At 37.3% G+C, this 18,087-nt stretch overlaps 1 protein-coding gene across 4 annotated transcripts in view; it reads left to right on the plus strand.

Moving 5' to 3' along the window:
- pex5la (peroxisomal biogenesis factor 5-like a) overlaps window positions 1–18,087 on the plus strand; it is a 116,034-nt gene that overhangs the window by 52,650 nt on the left and 45,297 nt on the right. For 3 of the 4 annotated variants that reach the window (XM_017698095.2, XM_017698094.2, XM_017698096.2), the window contains exon 2: window positions 10,520–10,624. The exons of the other annotated variant lie outside the window; for it this stretch is intronic. In XM_017698095.2, the coding sequence (XP_017553584.1) occupies window positions 10,520–10,624 (105 nt within the window). The remainder of the gene's footprint in view (window positions 1–10,519; window positions 10,625–18,087) is intronic. 4 annotated transcript variants of the gene reach the window in all.

An 18,087-nucleotide genomic window follows, 5' to 3' on the forward strand; every position in this document is an offset into this window, starting at 1 on the left:
ACTGCATTCATGATGGACTCAAACGGTACAGACAAATGACATTTGACATTCCTATACATTACACAACTTCTGTAGCTCAGTGGCTTGCAGTTTATTTCTGAATCAAGCTTACAATGTGGTCTCAGCAATGTAATCATTCCACCTGAGCTAAGCCATTAACCTCTTACTTTTATTAAGTTCTCCACTAAAACACTGTTAGCTCCATGCACTGTTACAAAAGAGGATAAACAAGCGCTTCACCTAGCAATACAGCCAGAGCAAGTGTCATTTTACTGTAATTTTACTGTACAGTTGCACACATTTCATTATATATCAATGAGTGAATGCTAAATGACCCTTTGAACAGTATTGGAGGTAACCTGGATCTCTCTTGAGTAGGCCTACCAGGTGCATAATACTGTAGACTGTTTACTCATGAGCATATCATTAAGTACACACTAAGAATCACGGAGTATGTTTTAATCCCTTATATGTGTATCAGTCATTTAGTGTTTCAGATTAATGATGTAATTGTAATGCAGTGTTACTGCACTATAAATGAATATGCCATGAATGCTTCATATACATGTAATTTGTGTAAAACTAAATGTTGCTACTGTTGCTACTAGACAGTCTATAACAGAGTTACTGTTGCAAATGATGTGGTTAAAAAACAAATAAACACAGTTTGGAAAATGGTAATGTCAAATGAATTACACATTTTTGATACATGAACCGTAACTTGAAAGGAAAGGAAAACACAAGAAGAACTCCTTTATCGTCTAATTGCACTGGATAGATACAGATAGAGAAACGAATACTGATAGGTGCTAAAAGATGAGTGTCTGAAAACATTTAGTCAGAAATGACTATTTGCCATTGAATGCTCTAAATCTCAGTACAGCTACCAGAAACACTCTAATTAGATCAGTAGCCTCAAGTGATCCCAGCACATGGAGAGAATTATAATTGTTAGAATGAGCAAGTGCTATATTTAGCTGATACTATGTACATCATGGGGTAAAGGCAGTCACTGCCCATTGGAATAAATGACTTCACTGAACCCCCACGTGTTTATGTTTATGCAGTGTGATGTACAGTACCACGCAGGAGTTCACTCTAATGCCCTTCGTTAGTGTAGAACATGACACTCAGGCGGCTTGCTGGCTGTGGCGGGCTGAGGCCAGCTGTTTTATAAACAGGCAGTTAGCAGCAGGCAGTATATTGTGGTTGGGAGTTTGACCAGGCCATACCAGCTCAGCAACTTTTGATGGCCATCTGCAAGTTATCAGCCACACTGTAGGTAAAGATTACAATTTTAAAGATTCTTAGGCCAGGCTGGACCTAATCTTCACAATCTTTGTCTCACTGTATATACAAGCAGTTGAAATGAAGTCTTTAATAGGTAATACTTTAATAAGTGATGCAAACTTAGAAATTATATAACAAAGAGTTCAGTGCTTTATAGGTCTCTCTCTAGTTTTAGTGGCCACCTCACACGGCGTTGTCATACTTTATAATAAGAACTTCTCTGAGGTTTTTTCTGAGGTTCGAGAACAAGTTGGAACAGACAAAATGTACCAGCGAAACAGTACTGTCACACAAAGAAAAACAATGAGCACAAAGTTTTTACTATATCCAACGACTTAAGAAGGAACAGGAGAGGAAAACCTGAGAGTAAAAAATAAACGATATGATAGGCTGACATCCAGCTGTACATTTGTAATGTATGACATAAATGAAATTACATGTTTAGTGAGTTTTCTGAGTGACCATAGCTTTTACCCAAGCCATATTTGATGTTTTATTTTATATAACATGTAAAATTCAGAAAATAAACAGTAATTTAAAAAGTAACTAAGATTAAGTTACCCTTATTAATCCCACAATAGGGAAATTTCACCTCCGCAATCTAACCAATCCGTCCAGTAAAACGCCACATTAGAAGACACACACTAGGGGGCAGTGAGCACAATTGCCCAGAACAGTGTTATTTTATATATATATATATATATATATATATATATATATATATATATATATATATATATATATATATAAAAACAATAGCAGGTCACTATATTACATATAATTTAGTGGTACTGGAAATGAAAACGGTTGTTTCCTTCACTTTCCTACATTTGTTAGTGCAAATGTGTTCAAACAGTTTGAGCGGCAGCAGATCAGCAGTAAAAATGTGGTCTGTGTTGAATTATTTCAAAGCTTTTTTGAAGACTAAAAAGGGATTTATAATGTACAGCACCCGAGAATGTCTCCATCACAGTTATGATACCACTTGAAAATGTGACATCCCGCTAAAAAAAAAATACCGGAAGCCGAAAGGAAAGCCCTGCTAGCACACCAACACCATTTGTTTTTAAAATAATGAAAAAGTAGTCTAAATCTGTATATTTTATGAAACACAGTTGTTCAGGGTTGTATAAATATTAACAATTACCGATAACATTTCATCCTGTTGCCCACTCCTATGACAAATCTCAACAAAAACATTAAAGTTTCTAAACATTAATGTATGACAGACCCATCTGAGCAGTTCTTTATGACTGCTATTGTATCACCGCATTGATTAAAATGTCAGAACCTTGAAACTCTTTTACTTTAAACTTTAATTTATTGACTTTTTTTTACTATTTCAGAGATAGGAGGTTTTCTGACAACAGCAACAATATTATTTGGTTAGGTGGGGGTGGGGAATACTTTGATGTGCACTTTGTTGTATAATCGTCTTTTTGAACTCTCTTCTGTCCAGTACCATTACACAACTATGAATAGTCAGTCACATACACACATGGCTTTAACCCCCGGGGAGGCCTTTAGGGGGATTACCTGGGGTGAAACTGTTCTGTATGGAGCTTTACTGTGACAGCAAAGTGCTTCGGCCTGTGCATCATTCCCTCATGCAGAGGGGTAAGGACTGTGTCCTAACGTCTGTCTCTGTAGGCTTCATTAATAGCACCATGCTCATTTGAGAAGGCCATACTTCACTGCTCGCTCTCCCCTCGCTCAGTCTTACAAAATCAGAGACAGCGCTGTGCTAGGCTTAGATCTAATGGCCACATGTCTCAAACCCAGTCCATTCACTGCGTGTGCAGAGTCAAAGCCATTCAACATGATTTCTCTTTGAAGCTGGACGTGGATATGGCAAATAGAAAAAGGAGTGCCAGGAGCAAAGCTGGAGATGCATCAAACAGCCTTGCATTATCCACACTGCTGTTACATAATCCTGAGAGTATACGCAGCACACTGACCAAGCCATTGCACTGGGGAGAGCTGAGTCTAATAGTTGAGGCTAATAACCCCCACAGCTAGTGACCACACGAATACTGAATATTTTACACTTACAAGATCCCTACATTCATTTTGCCTTTTTCTCTGTAGTTTGGAAAAGCATAGCTGGGTTATATTTTATTCAAAATTTGTTGTATGTTTAGTTGAGATTGAGGTTGAGGCTTTATCTAGTCATTGCTTGGCATTCTAAAGAGCCCAATTCTCTAAGTGTAAAAATAATAGTGAATATCTATTTTTCCTTTATTTTTAGTTTTCCCTGTTTTTATCTAATTACACTTTGAAAAGAAAAGTGGGGGTGTTGCAAAGGTTTGTGTAGTTTATATACACAGATGTGTAGTTTAGAGTCCTCAACACCCATCTGCCAATCAATCATATGAATCCCATTGCATTTAACCATTTTTATAGCTGGAGTCTCTGAGACCCCTAACAGAGGATTACCGAAGCTTTTCTGAAACATGTCACCAAGTCAAAATCATGTTTACTAGCAGTCTTCATGAAATAAGAAAACCATGAGTATCCAGCTGATACAATGCTAAGTATGTTTTAGATTTTTTAAAGATGGTCTGCGGTCTACAGGACCCCGAATACATGAAGGTTAAGAAGCTTTATGAGATTAATCCCAGGTTAACATGTAAATAAATATTTAAACAGCATTTAATTCACACATTTTAGGTTTCTTAGGGTTCTAAAGGGGAATTCCCATTTTCCTTTCACAGTTTCTGTTTAATTGTAGATGATCAATGTCAACCAAAGTCATTCAGCCATTCATGAATCCAATGAAATGTGCCATTTCAGAATGGTTCATAGTGGTGATGGTAAGCATCACAGGTCTGAATTTAAGTGTTTATTACACAAAATATTTAGAAAGTATTTTGTCTACTGCCTAAGACTTTCATTTATAATAGTTTTGAAAACTATTTTTACATTTATGGTAGAGAGGTAAATGAGAAAAAAATAGTAATTTGTATTGAGACAGAATTAGTCAGATATCTTCAGGTAAAATGAACAAAAGAGGCTTTACTGGTTTGTGCAGGATCCAAAGTCATGGTCAAAAAAACAGGCCAAAGGTCAGATCCAAAATGAGCCACTTAAAACAATAAACAACCATAACAAATGTTAGGTTCAGGCAAACAATATCCAAAAGGGAAAATGCAATACAAAAGGGAGGTCAAATACACAGGAAGTCAACCAGATCATGGGAAAGGACGCTCAGTAGCTCTGTGAAAGAAGGAATACTTTAGCTGAACTAAAGCCAGTTTACTGAACTGAATTAATCACATGATATACAAAAGCAGGTGAAACAAATGAAGTCAGAGGAGGCAGATCTCTGACACATGGATCCAGAGTCCAGAGAGGTGTGTGACACGTTTTTGCAGATTTACCATTTATTTATCGCTGTCAACATCACAAATTAAACTCAGTCAAAGTCAGAGTAAGGTCACTGCTCATTTTGTGTAATAAAATAAAATTGCAGTGTCTGCATTATGGACATCACAGCCTTTGGCTCCTACAACTACCACTGTAAAAAATTGTCAGTAGGTTTCTCTGCAGTGAACCCTTTCACATCAGACTACTTTGACTTTGTTTATGTGTCACTCAATGATTGAACAGACAAAAATTTGGAAAAATTAGTAGTGATGGACTGCTCATGTGATGTCGCTTTCTTTAAATGAGTAGAAAAATGCTGAGTGTATTGTGGCTATGACACTGAAGAGAAATATCAGTTAGCTATTAAAATAATTCTACTATACTGCTAAATGATTTATATAAGGCAGCTATATAACAATACTAACTACTCTGGTCAGATTCAAAGTAAAATGAGAATGTGAACATACAATACGTCCCATACAATATGTAACACTTTCACTGAAAATAATTGAAAAGCGTGGGCAGATGTGAATTATATGTACAGTTATATGTATATGTAGATTATAGATTATTACTATATTGCATTTAATTTGTGAAGTACATTGTTATTGGTAGTACTATTACAATAAGCATCGTCTTCTATTTGTGGGTTTGTTTTGTCTGCGTCTGTTTCGTCTTCTGGCAGGCGAGTGGTGCAGTGTTGTAGCGCGAGATGTAACAGCACACCATAAAATTCTATTAGTTCAGCATCATTGACACCATCTGATACCAGACAGTAGTGTCTTTATTTACTGCAGCAATAACAGCAGCAACTTAGTGACCAGTCAGAGACTCTAATCCATTCGAGTGCGCTCTCTCATCTCACTGCTCGTTCCTTCATTTAACAACGCAGTCAACACACTCATAAATTCAGCTAATTCATTTGCAGGTGATCGAGGAACCTCAGTGTTGGGGTGGTTTCAAATTAAGCTGTTTATGGATCCTTGCTGCCATGTTTGTAATACTGCAGTGCATAGTATGTTTTTACATTGGTTTTGTGTGCACAGTTACCAGTCTCTGCACTCTGATGCTATTCATCTCACAGCTTCAGCTTCATCTTTTTTAAATAATTTATGATGTCACTGGCTGACATCACCGGAGCTTACTTGGTGGATTTGTCTTAAAGAGAACCACACAATGAATATGATTTATTGATATTAAACAGATCATTTTCTAAGCTGTTGATTTTTACCATTCGTAAGAGATCATCCACTTGGCTGATATTTAGGGTAGCAGGGATATTTTGCTTCTTCAGTTCTACATTGGAGCTATGAGGTTAATGTAGCTAAAAAGTAGGAAAAGTCTACGTCCCCCAAGATATTCTTGCAAAACTAAAGAGGCAAAATTCAGAAACCAAACTAAAGTGTGTGTTCTCAAAGTTACTTTGAGAAAGGTTATTGTGTTACTCCTCTAAAAAAGACATACTACACAAATGGTTAAGAACGGTAACAAAATAATTAATTATGTGATGATATTTCAAAAATTCTTTGTCACATATTTGAAAAAAAAAGTCCAGAGGGGATAGATGAGGTGATGGGGTCACTAGCAGGCCAAGGAATATATTTAACCCTGCGGGATCCATAAATGTGCCTGCACATCAAGTTTAATGTTTCTATATATGTTACCCTATCTTTGCGATAATACAGTGCAGAAATACTGTTCAAACGTTTTCTGAATCTGCAGAGTCGCCCTTTCAATTCCATCGTATCAGAAGACGGTACATGACTCACTTCTGGAGTTGAGAGGCTATAAGAGGGGTTAAGAAATGCGTCATCTGCCTCTCGCCGTGTATAGTTGCAGGATTTGTGTGTCCGTCTACAAAAAAGTCCTAAAGACCTTACTCTTCACGTTAGAAACCCTTAATTCTTTATTCACGTGATGTCAAGGACACGTGAAATGGCGTGAAAAGAGTTTACAGCCACTGAAGTTGCAGCGAAGATAATGGAGCATTTTAGCATGAAACATATGAGTATCTTGTTATAAGCAAGTGCCTTTAAAGGCCAGTATAAGAAGATAGGCAACAGTCAAGAAATGCCCTTAGACCCTAGAGGGTTAAAGGCCATAATGTCATCGAAACACTCTTCACAATGAATTGACATATGCTATCTCACCTAAAAGGCTCTTGGATTCTCTTGCAGAGACTTGCAATCATACTTCAGTGTTTAAATGCTTCTCAGGTGGCCAGCATGCTGAGACCTCTTTTAGTTCTATCTCTATCTAGTTCATTTTTTTTCAAAGACAAGCAAAAAATCAAAATCACATTAGGCCAAAAAATCTGGTGCGTTTAATTAGGGCTGGGGCTAAATTTCACCGGTTTGGGCTGTCCTGGACTAAAACTTTATTCAAGCTGGAATATTTTTCCCAGAAGGGATCTTGTAATGTAATTTGTGCATGAACTGACTGGTTGATTCTGATGGGATAAAGAATCTGTGTAACTTTCCCAAATTCCCCCAAATAGCCTGAATCAAGTCATTGTTGCACTGACTTTTACATCAATACTATGCAACAGGTACCACACTCCCTAACAGTACCAACACATTCTGTGGCTAAACGCCAAATAAGGCACAAAAAAGTGGAACTGAACGAAGAAGAAGACTTTGTATCTCAGTTTGTGAGGTGACGCCTGTTGTTAATGGCAATTCTGAATGATGGTGCGTAAGCTGTTGTTGTGAATTTCAGTAGTGTTCGAGGAATTAAGTTAAGGAATTGTCCCATCAGACTCCATTTTAGCGGTTAGCCTTGTCTTTAGGTCACAAAAAAGGGCTTAATTTCTGTTATCTGGTTAACAGATCTTCTTACTACATGACTGTAATGATTACTATTACTAAGGAAGTTCAGCGTTCGGCAAATTATAGAAGGCAATTCGCTTCAGAATTAGTAGTTGTCAGACTACAGACTACAGACATTGCAGATTAGCACTGGATTAAAATCACAGATCTGGTCAGAAATCACTTCAATTACAGCACCTCACTAGGTTAATCTAGTCCAGCTGAATAGGGTTTAAAATGTGACTCAGTGAAAAGTGGATTCCATTCCTCACCGATATACTTGAGTTAAAGTAAATGCATTTTCATCTTAAAAGTATAAATTCATCAAACTTTTACTTGAGTACATGGAACTAAATCCGTATCTGTGCGTGCCTCTCATAGTGGCAGCACTATGCCTGATGTCACATGGTTTAGGTGAGAGACTCAAGTGAGATTTCACTCATAACCACATCCACACTGTGGTGTCTGAGAAAAGGCTGCAGATCCAAAGCTTTAATTACTGAAACATACCTTTGGGTATTGTGTTTAATACATCACAAACAAAACATGATTTGCATAAACGGTGCAATCACTTATGGCATTGTTGTATTCTCATCTCATTTTGGCAGATTTACCTGGCAAACATGAAATGCCACTGCGCTATGCACCGTGCCAGTAAGACCATTCATAAGAAGGCTTATTCAGGTTAAAATTCAGCCAGACTAAAACGATTCAGACTCAGCTGCATAAGACATTACTGTAGAGACGGAATGTCTTTGAAATAAGAGGTTTGAAATTCACTTTACTGTAATATTGATTTTTGTCTTTGTCTTTAGTGCACAGTGCTGTCCACCTTCAAAGCTGTCCATTAAGGATAAAATCATATTACAAACACCATCTCATCTGCTCAACACAGAACCAGTGTGTGAGATCTATGGCAGATTTGTCCTTGTAAAGTGTTTATTTTACTTACACTTCACTTGTCATGGTTTGTCAGGACACAGGTGGTTTTTCTGCTCCATTAAAAGCATTGAATTCTCAGGAGAGACATCCCCGAGGCCACGCACACACAGTGGCACCACCTCTTTAAGAGATGGAACAGAACAGACAGTGAAAGCCACCCCAAGATATAGTGTACAATTTGCATCAGGTCTCTTTCAGAATCTTTAAACCTAATTAAAGCTGCACTATGTGAGATGTGGTGTACATAATGAAGTCTATGCACCGCTGTGAGTCACCCTATAAACCCTGAAATGAAAATAAGTCATAAGCATCAGATTGGAAGATTCTGGGCCATGTCACATGTCTTAATGCGCAAATGTCAAACGCACAGACTCAAAAAGAAGATCCAGCTTGATGTTTAGGTCTAAAATGCTAAAATGCAAAATTACCATTATGCTAATGAAAATATGATGACAATAGTAGATAATTCACTCGCATTCCCTCAAGGCATGTACTTTACCAGATTTTGACAGAGTTCTCTTTGAATACTCTCCACACCTTCACAATCAGTCAGATTCATCTGCCTGGGGAAGGAGTCCGAAGCACGACCGGTGTTACAAAATATTCTTCTGCATGTTGCTTGCAATTACACATTTCAACCAGAGAGGTCTCCAGTTCCCCAAAATGTACATGGTGCAGCTTTAAATCACCACGTAACTACCTAAAGGTGTCATATAATTGAAAGACACATTTTTTTGATGTACCATGTAAACTATACATTTATTTTTCAAAATATACCATCCACTCCCCAGTTCAGTCAGTTCATATATGTGAAAGCTGCAGTAGCATCCTATGTTAAATTGTGATGTTGGACTGTCCACTGCACTACAGTAATTTAGTGCCCCATATACATATACAGTATATTTAATTCACAAAGAGTGTTGTTACTGCAGCGTTCACTGAGTGGAAGATGTTGGAAAAACAATTAAACATGTTGTTCCTGTATCAAATATATCATTGCAACCATTAAAAGGTTCCAGGCATCCAAAAGGAGTGGCTGAAGTTCATTTTTTCTGCCATCCTAAAGATTTCAATCCAAACAGTTTCCTCTTTAAATAGTTCATATCATGAAAAAATACTTGATTTTTCTTTCCAATTAGAAATTTTGATGTAGTTGATATAACATTGTTTCAAGACGTGCTGTTCCCTTCTCAGTCCTTACAGCCCATATGGGTTTTTGGTTTGTTGTTTTTGTGATGTAACGAAATTCAAGGCATTTACGTATATTCACCTTTTCAGCCTACAGCTCTGTCCTGTCCATGCTGTAGGGCTGCTTTGATAATACAGGGCAGTCAATCAAAACAAAGTCCAACTATATATATTAGTCTTAGTCACAAAAAAAACACTATTTATGATTTAAGGGATAAAGAGAGGTTGGAAATGGGCAGGTAAAAATGCTACATAAACCCCACACAAAAACCTTACAAGACTTGAAGTAGAAATAAATACAGAGGGAAAATGTGAAATATGGCCCTTTAAATTTAGCAGCTGGTTCTTCACAGTCAAAGCTACCATTAAGGACAGAACAGTTTTGTGTAAAAAGTTTCCAGACATGCAGTCTGTGTTGTATTTGTTGACAGGAAAGAAAGCTGGTTGAAACGTAGATTGAGTGGTGTCTTTGTTTAGCTTTTAGGTTCAATTTGAGGTCTTATGTAACAGTCAAACTCCTGTCCCACGGGGTAGCAGCTCAGCTCTGAAGTGACTGACTTTCTAGACGTGCCGTACATCTTTGTCTCACTTGCTGAGATAAAGTCAGCTGATGACAGCCCCCCCCCCCCGTCTGCGTCACTGTGATGCCCCTGAATAGAGTGGCGCATCAGCGGGCAGAGTAAAACTAAGGGTGATGTTTATAAGTAGAGTCAGAGAACATTTAAAGAGAGCCCTCTTTTGAAGATATTGCTGCTTAAAGCTTTGAGAAATGTTCCATGTTGCTGTATGCTGTGGGTAGGCCATGTAAACCATATAAGTCCACACCATTTCATAAGCTTTACTGAACACCCTTAGGACCATTAATATATTGGAATATCTAACCGTTTTTGTCCTGACACAAGTCATTGTTGATTTCACTGTTGTAGGGGAAAGACTCTAGGGCTGCAGATAAGACCGTTGCCATGGTCCTGAAGGAGATACCCAATAAGGCGTCCTCAGAAGGCAAGCCCCTCCTCACGGTGACAAACAAGGTGGGCAGAACTATTGCAGCTACCCCAAGAGTCAAAGGCCTCCTCCATTCTGACTGGGCTTGACCAATGGCAAGGCTTTGACCATCCCATTTCTAACCTCTTAAGCTTTAAACCAACTCATAGTATCTGTCTGCCATCAAAAATTCACCACTGACCAACTCCCACATGCTGTTTTTATGTCATTCCCAGCTGCTCTATGGGGTTTAAAACAGAGCCAATTGGCATATTTACTCTCATAGGTTGATATGGTTTTAGTTGCAGCAGTGGGACGAAGAGGACCATGTTACCTACACTCTTAAAAATAAAGGGCTCTTTGGGCCGAATGCCACAGAGGAACCACTTTTGGAAAATAACTTTTCAGTGAATGGCTCTTTACACAACTGTTGTTGTAAATAAGAACCTCCACATACTGTAGAGGTTCTGCACCAGTTAAAGGAACTTCTACAACAAGACCCATTTAAGGACCCTGATTTTTGAGAGTGTGGATAGATGTTATTTGTATCTCAGCTCACTTCTAGCAAGCGCACTTAGAATATTCTTATGCAAGCAGGCTCAGGCAGTTATATTCTTGTTCCATAAGATAATCTGAGATATGAAAGGAATTTCTTCAAATGCATTTCACTATTTCAGCTTACAGGGAAATAATTCACAGCATATACGACTCCGCAGCCTCAAGTAATGGATTTTTTACACCTCATAAGCAGCTAACCTTGGTCTCTGTTTCATTTACAATTTTATATGTAACAGCATGAAATTCTTTTCAAACTAAAATTCTTTTGATGTCTCTTTTGTATGTATATATATATATATATATATATATATATATATATATATATATATCTCGTATGTATGTATGTGTGCTAAAGGAGTTGCTTTGCTTTTTTCTGGCTGATGTGGATCTAGCTAATGCCATTCTTATCTTCTTTGTGTGTTTCCTGTGTATTCCAGTTGTTTGCTTTAAAATGTGTGTGCATGCAAAATATGGATGTGTCTGTTTGTGCCTGCAAAGCTCTCGTAGGTGTGAAATACATGTGTTCTATTTATGTGAAGTAATAATGCATGTTCTGCTTTGCTGTTTAATTAGGAGTAGTGCAATATTAATGATCTATATTAAGTAGCTGTTTTAACTTGTGCATATTGCACGTTCCACTGAATCAAACCTCTTCTCCCTGCCTCTTGTGACTGAATGAGATCATTTGTTTAGTAGAGAACTATCTTGGCTTTGTGTTTAGGCTGTGTTTTGTGTGATTGCACATGGACATAATCACACATTTTGTCTGTTCCTGGATCAAGTGAAATCCTGATCAAATTTCATTAGGAAATTAATTGAATTGAATTAGTTCAGGAACTAATGCAGACTCTGGCATGCAGCACGGTTCCTGTTTGGGTAATTCTGGTAATATGCTACTCAATATTGCTGTCATAAGAGCTTAATCAAGTCAATATTGTCATGTTTATAACATATAAAGCTTATTTAATTGCTGTTTAGGCAGTTTTTTTCAGTCTGCTGCTGGTATTGGGAGGGAAAAGTATTAGTGACAACATTATTTCACTTTAGTCAAGCTAAATTGAACTGTTGGTAAACCATTTTTACATATGGTGCTGTTCACATTAAAAGCCCACCCTTCATTTATTTAATTTCCCTGTCAGTGCGGTCATTCAGTACAAGTTATTTTTTGTCAAGTGTCAGGACGAAAGTCATATATTTACCAATAAACAGAGTGTGTCCACTATTTGCCTTAATTACAGCTTCCATTCTGTTTTACGAGACTTGCTTTCAGTTTTTCAGGAAATTTGCAAGGAAATTTTTTTACACCTCAAAAGTTTGGTCTCAGAAGTTGGTTGCATTTTCGTTTCTCGCAATCAAAGTAATCTCACATTAGTTGATGTTGAGGAGTCAGCTGGGATGAGAACACCAGCAGCTTATTAGTTTGCCTGGCAAATTTTTCATCTTTTTTGTCTATTTCCTTTTCTCAGTAACAGCTTCTTGACCGACTACTCATCCTTTCAGACATCCTTTCAGACTTTCAGAGTGCTGAGTTGTCTTCTCACAGTAGAAGGATGCACAGAAACACCTGTAGATCTGAAGCAGGAGATTCATTTTCTCCTCTCTCTCAAAGACAAAAGCTTTAAGTACCGTTTATCTGACAGATCTGACATGTGTGGTGGTCTTCCAGGTCTTGCATGGTTCTCTACATCTTAATTATTGTAATCATTTTTTGAACTCCAGTTTTTGAAACTCCATTTTTCTTTGACTTTCTCTTCTTTAAGCAAGTAGATTATCATATATCTAATTTCTTCAGAAATACCCCCAGAAGAAGAAGAACTTGTAATTACATGACATTTTTGACTGGAAATTAAATAAATGAAGGGTGATCTTTGACTGTTGCACAGTACTGTAGCTTGCGTAGTTAAAAAAAAATCAACATAGACCATTAGTATGGGTTTACAGGTAGGAACTGTTGCTCCTTTTCCTCGAAGATGGTGAGATTGGACTTGAAGGTGAATTCCACTGATTTTTTAACATGATTGCATAATTCCGATGTTCAGATGTAAACAAAGTCATTAAGAGTGGTTTGATGTGAAATGATGCAGAAACGTACTGTAATCCATTTTACTTACTATCCAAACTGACCAGTGAACCTACTCAGGTTTTCATACATAATGTTAATAATGGTAAATTGTTTTTAAGAAGTTTAAAAGTTTCTTTCGAGACTGTTTTTTACACTGCCCTACATGTACCTGTGCATCCTGAGTGAATTTAAGGAAACTTTGGGCCAAAAACAATTAGATTAGATTAGATTAGATTAGATTCAACTTTATTGTCATTGTGCAGAGTACAAGTACAGGGCCAATGAAATGTAGTTAGCATCTAACCAGAAGTGCAATATATAACATTATTTACATAAAGTGCGGTGGTAACAGTGACCAGTGCATAAATATAACTGTTATATACATGTGTGTATAAGTGAAATGTGAAATATGTAATATAAAATATGAGACATACAATATAAAATATACAGTGTTATATATGCAGTGTTATATGTATCTATCTATCTGTGTATTATGTTTATATACAGGAATGTACATATTGAATATATAGTATATAATATACATATATACATAACACATACATAAAGTGAGATATGCAGTAATAAAAATTAGGCTCTCTTTAGCAGAGGATGGTTAGTTCCTGTTGGTGCCAGACAATATATTTATAACTATTTTATGTAAAAAGAAAGCGAGAAGTAGCTTTTAAAGGCATTGGACTCTTCATACATCTGGTTCCTATCACCACCACTGGAAACAGTTCTGATTTGGTAAATTTCCCTAGAATAAAGCATTTCACATCAAACCATTCTGAATGCCTTTGTCTACATCTTAATGATCTTATCATGCAAAGATCACACGGCAGATTTTCTCTGAGGGGCAGGAGGAAAAACAATTGAGACCTCTGATAAGGGCTCATAGGGTAAAACCATTTTACGTGGATCACGGACCCAATTTATGTCTCAACATTACAAGTGATTACCTATTATGAAAGTCACTTCTGCAATACTGTAGTTGTGCATGGCGATGATAAATTCACACACTTATCTGAAGCCCTGTAATAATTGGCTCATGAACCTTTCACATGCGCTGTCTCCCTGGCTCGGCCCCTAAAGACTCCTGCCAGCTTAACTGCTTCTGGTTTCCCTTGACAACAATATCTAAGGGTTTGCACCAGGAGTCGCGCCCAAGCGGTGCAATTAGCTGAAGTTTTCCATTACATAATTCTGGATTTGCCCTCCGGCTCTTGTAAACAAAAGGACGGGGCACGTTGCAGGGAATCGAAGGAAAAAGGTACAAAACGATCCTGATATTTGGCCTGGGGGGCGACGAAGAGAACAGAGGCTCAACCTCAGCTCAGGAAAATCCATCTAGAATAAGGACATGTGCCTGTAATTGCTGTGAGAACTACAGCTAACATTATTCATGTGATGTTGTCATGTAACATAGGAAATTGAATGGCTTTTCTTTCGCAGCTTGCATTTGCGGTGTGTGGAAAGGGTAAGCAGCATCGTTATTAACACAAGGCCCACAAGGCAGTTACTGTAAGAGCTTTGAAGAGCCGTGTCGGGACAGGACATCAAAAGCACACTTCTACTTGAAATCCCAGAAGAGAAGATTTTGTACTACGCTAATGGGCCCATCCTAATTAAATGCTAAAGTAGATGACCTTGACACCCAAACCTTGGCTGAATATCATGCATTTCAATTTGTGAGTCTTTTTAGTGATGGTTCGAATATATAACCGCACATGATTTTCATTACATAGTGCACTTTGGGAATAAAGTTGTAAGGCTTAGATTATTAACTTGATTTTAATTCTTTGACATCATTTAGAGAATTAGAATTGCTGATTTATTCTAGGTTGTCTAATCATTTCTATTGAGCAATGACTAGAGGGGGGCAAAAAATAATATCCCAGTACTTAAAGGCATTTTCACGATGCACAGTACCAATTTCAGCATTTGTAAATTGGTACTGTGGTACTTGTACTTTGTTTGAAGGCTGGATACATGGGTCTTCATTACCAACACTTAAGCACTGAATAATATATTTAAAACGTAATGTTGGTGTATTTATGAACAGGTTACACTGATAATCGCAAGATGATACTGAATTCACGTTAGGGACCTTATACTAAAGTGATGACTGTATGTTCCATTTATGACACTCTTATGAAGCATCATTCCCAAGTAATAAAACATATAAGGCAGAGGCCTAGTTAAAGGGGAATTCCTCTAAATCACTTTTTCAAATTTTCTCTGTGTGATTTAAAATGTGCCTCTCCAAGAAAACATACATAGCCAAACCTGTCCACAGTGGTGGTAATAGGAACCACACATCTGAAAAATCTACATAATAGGAAGATATTAAATTAAAGGGTGAACAATATGCTGCCTGATGTCTGACATTGTTTTCCAATAGATTTAAGTTTTTTGTAGCTTCCCTGGCTCTTTTGGAAGCAAATGTAATGGCTAGACATTGCACCCCTGGTTCCCATCACCACCACTGTAAAGAAAGTCAGAGTCATTAAGTTTTTCACATCAAAAAAGCTCTGAATGACCATGTTCACATCTCAACCGCTGAATTGCACATACATTTTGGAAAAATGGTGTAATTCCCCTTTAAGAAAATCACATATTAGTTCTGTATATTTAATTAAAATACTTCTGTTACTTGTGATTGATGCTTCATAGAAGTCATAAATGGAACAAATGTCCACCAGTTTCGTATAAGAGCCCATATGTCAGTGCATGTCAATTACTTCATAGAACAACTTATGTCATCTAGTGAACACTACTGTAAGCTGTTCATAAATATTGAAGTATTGCTTTTTTAAAGACATTATTCCAAGTCCCTGTGTACATAGCTTTGAAGTAATCTACTGAGGTTCGATAACTTGTAAAAACTTTGATTACAGTTGTCTTTGTTTAGAACCCACAGTTTGCAACAAAAAATACAGAAAAAAAAATACATCTAATACAGATCTAATCATTTTTTATTGAAATCTACTAAGCATAATGAGCGGTTTTAATCTTTCACTTAAGATGAGCATTCTGATTTGTTACAATTGAATCAGATTCATTCTTTTGGAAACACTTTATTTGAAGGCTACCTGCATAGGAATTACATATGCACACACAGATAAGCACTGAAAAACATATTTATGAAGTAATATTTGAGAATGTCTATGAAATAAATAGCATTGCACTGATGTAAGGGGTCTTAAACAGAAGTGATGGATATTTGTTCCATACAACACTGTTATAATTTGAAGTAATGCAACGTAGAAGGAAGTAAGTCTAGTCTAATTTAGGTGTTTACACCAGCTTACACTAGTCAGTACTGACTTAGTGTCAGTACAATGTCATTTACTTCAGTTTATGGTACCTTGCGATGACTGGCATAGAGTAATATAAGACCATAAATTCTATAGTAATTCTTTATAAATAATGCTTATGCATGTGTTACGGTGTGCTTAAGTAGGTAGCCTTCAAATAAAGTGCTACTGTTCTTTTTTATTTTCTGTTGATATCAGCCCAAAAGCAATACTCGCTGACATTGATATACCTTCTCTAATGATTTTGTGCCACCATATCACTCACCTCTAGAACTGCCCCGTCCCAAATCACTGTTTTAGTTATTTTGATAAATAAGCTCTGCTCTCTGCTCCACTCAAAAATGCACAAGTGGGCAAATCTTCACTCTGTAGATGAATTGCAAACCACTTGTGCACCCTGCATATTACACTTCCCACCTGGTGATACAATGAGCCACAAGCAAATAACAGTATTTTGCCAAGATGCTCTTACCATGAATAATTCAGACTGAGCTGAGAGTGTAGCTGTTTGTTCCTCTGTGTCCTCAGCATTAATGGTACTAGGCTGCAATGTGGCTGGGAGTCATTTCAGTTTAATTACGAGGATGGGGCCTGTCCCCTTAATAATTCCCATTAATGTCAGCAGTCCTTTTATATTTGTGCCAAAAGTGCAGAATTGTTTTAATTGAATACAGGGGGAAATGATCTAATTAAGTGGCAGGGGCCTAAAAGACTTTCTTTTTCTTTTTCATTAAGGTCTATATTTCACTTGCAATTATAGAGGAGGAAGCTAGGTTCTATTTTAATGAGACTGGCAGACCCGGGGTAAAAGTGGAGTCCACTGGCAGTAGCCTTCTAACATCCCCATATAAAGCATATAGACTGATGCTGCTACAGTCCTGCTTCCCTGCCATTACGTAACATAGCCTGGTACATCAAAATGCTTCCACATGCTCCATCCAGTAAAAGAGTTTGGCATTTGGGCAGATCTTCCTTCCACACACCTTGCATAATTTGTTTGGAGACCAATAGTCCTTAAAAGAAAAAAGCTTGTTTATGAAAATACCCTTTTTCCTTCTTCCCCAAGAGGTTGTAGCAGCAGGAGTTCAGCTCAGGTAACATCAGGCATTCCGCTCAGCAAAGAGCTAAATCTACCTCCTGACACCAGCGCAGCCCCAGTCACTCCTGCAACCCAATTAACTCTGCTGGGTCATCATTCTGGAGGAACCACAATAGCCAAGTTCCTCCAGCTTTCTACACTTCGCGTCCGTTCCTCATGAATATTCCTTTTGCATTCCAGACTTTTATTGTCAGAATAGAGGGCGCAAACCTATTTATCCTTTCATTTGAAAGGACTTTGAAAGGAGATTGGGGTCGAAATATATGGCTCGCCATATATAATGACAACTTTATTTATGATCAGTTCAGAATAACTGAATAAATTTCAAAATCTCGAATCTCCAGAGTTCTCCAATTAAGCAGCTCCTGAAAGGATCAGCTTTTTCTGTCTTAAAAATGATCAAAAAAGATTCTTTGATGGCACAGAAGTTGCTTAAGGAATATTTCAAACATAAGTTCTTTAAATAGCTGTTAT

Source organism: Pygocentrus nattereri, chromosome 26, assembly GCF_015220715.1.
Source record: "Pygocentrus nattereri isolate fPygNat1 chromosome 26, fPygNat1.pri, whole genome shotgun sequence".
Lineage (NCBI taxonomy): Eukaryota > Metazoa > Chordata > Actinopteri > Characiformes > Serrasalmidae > Pygocentrus > Pygocentrus nattereri.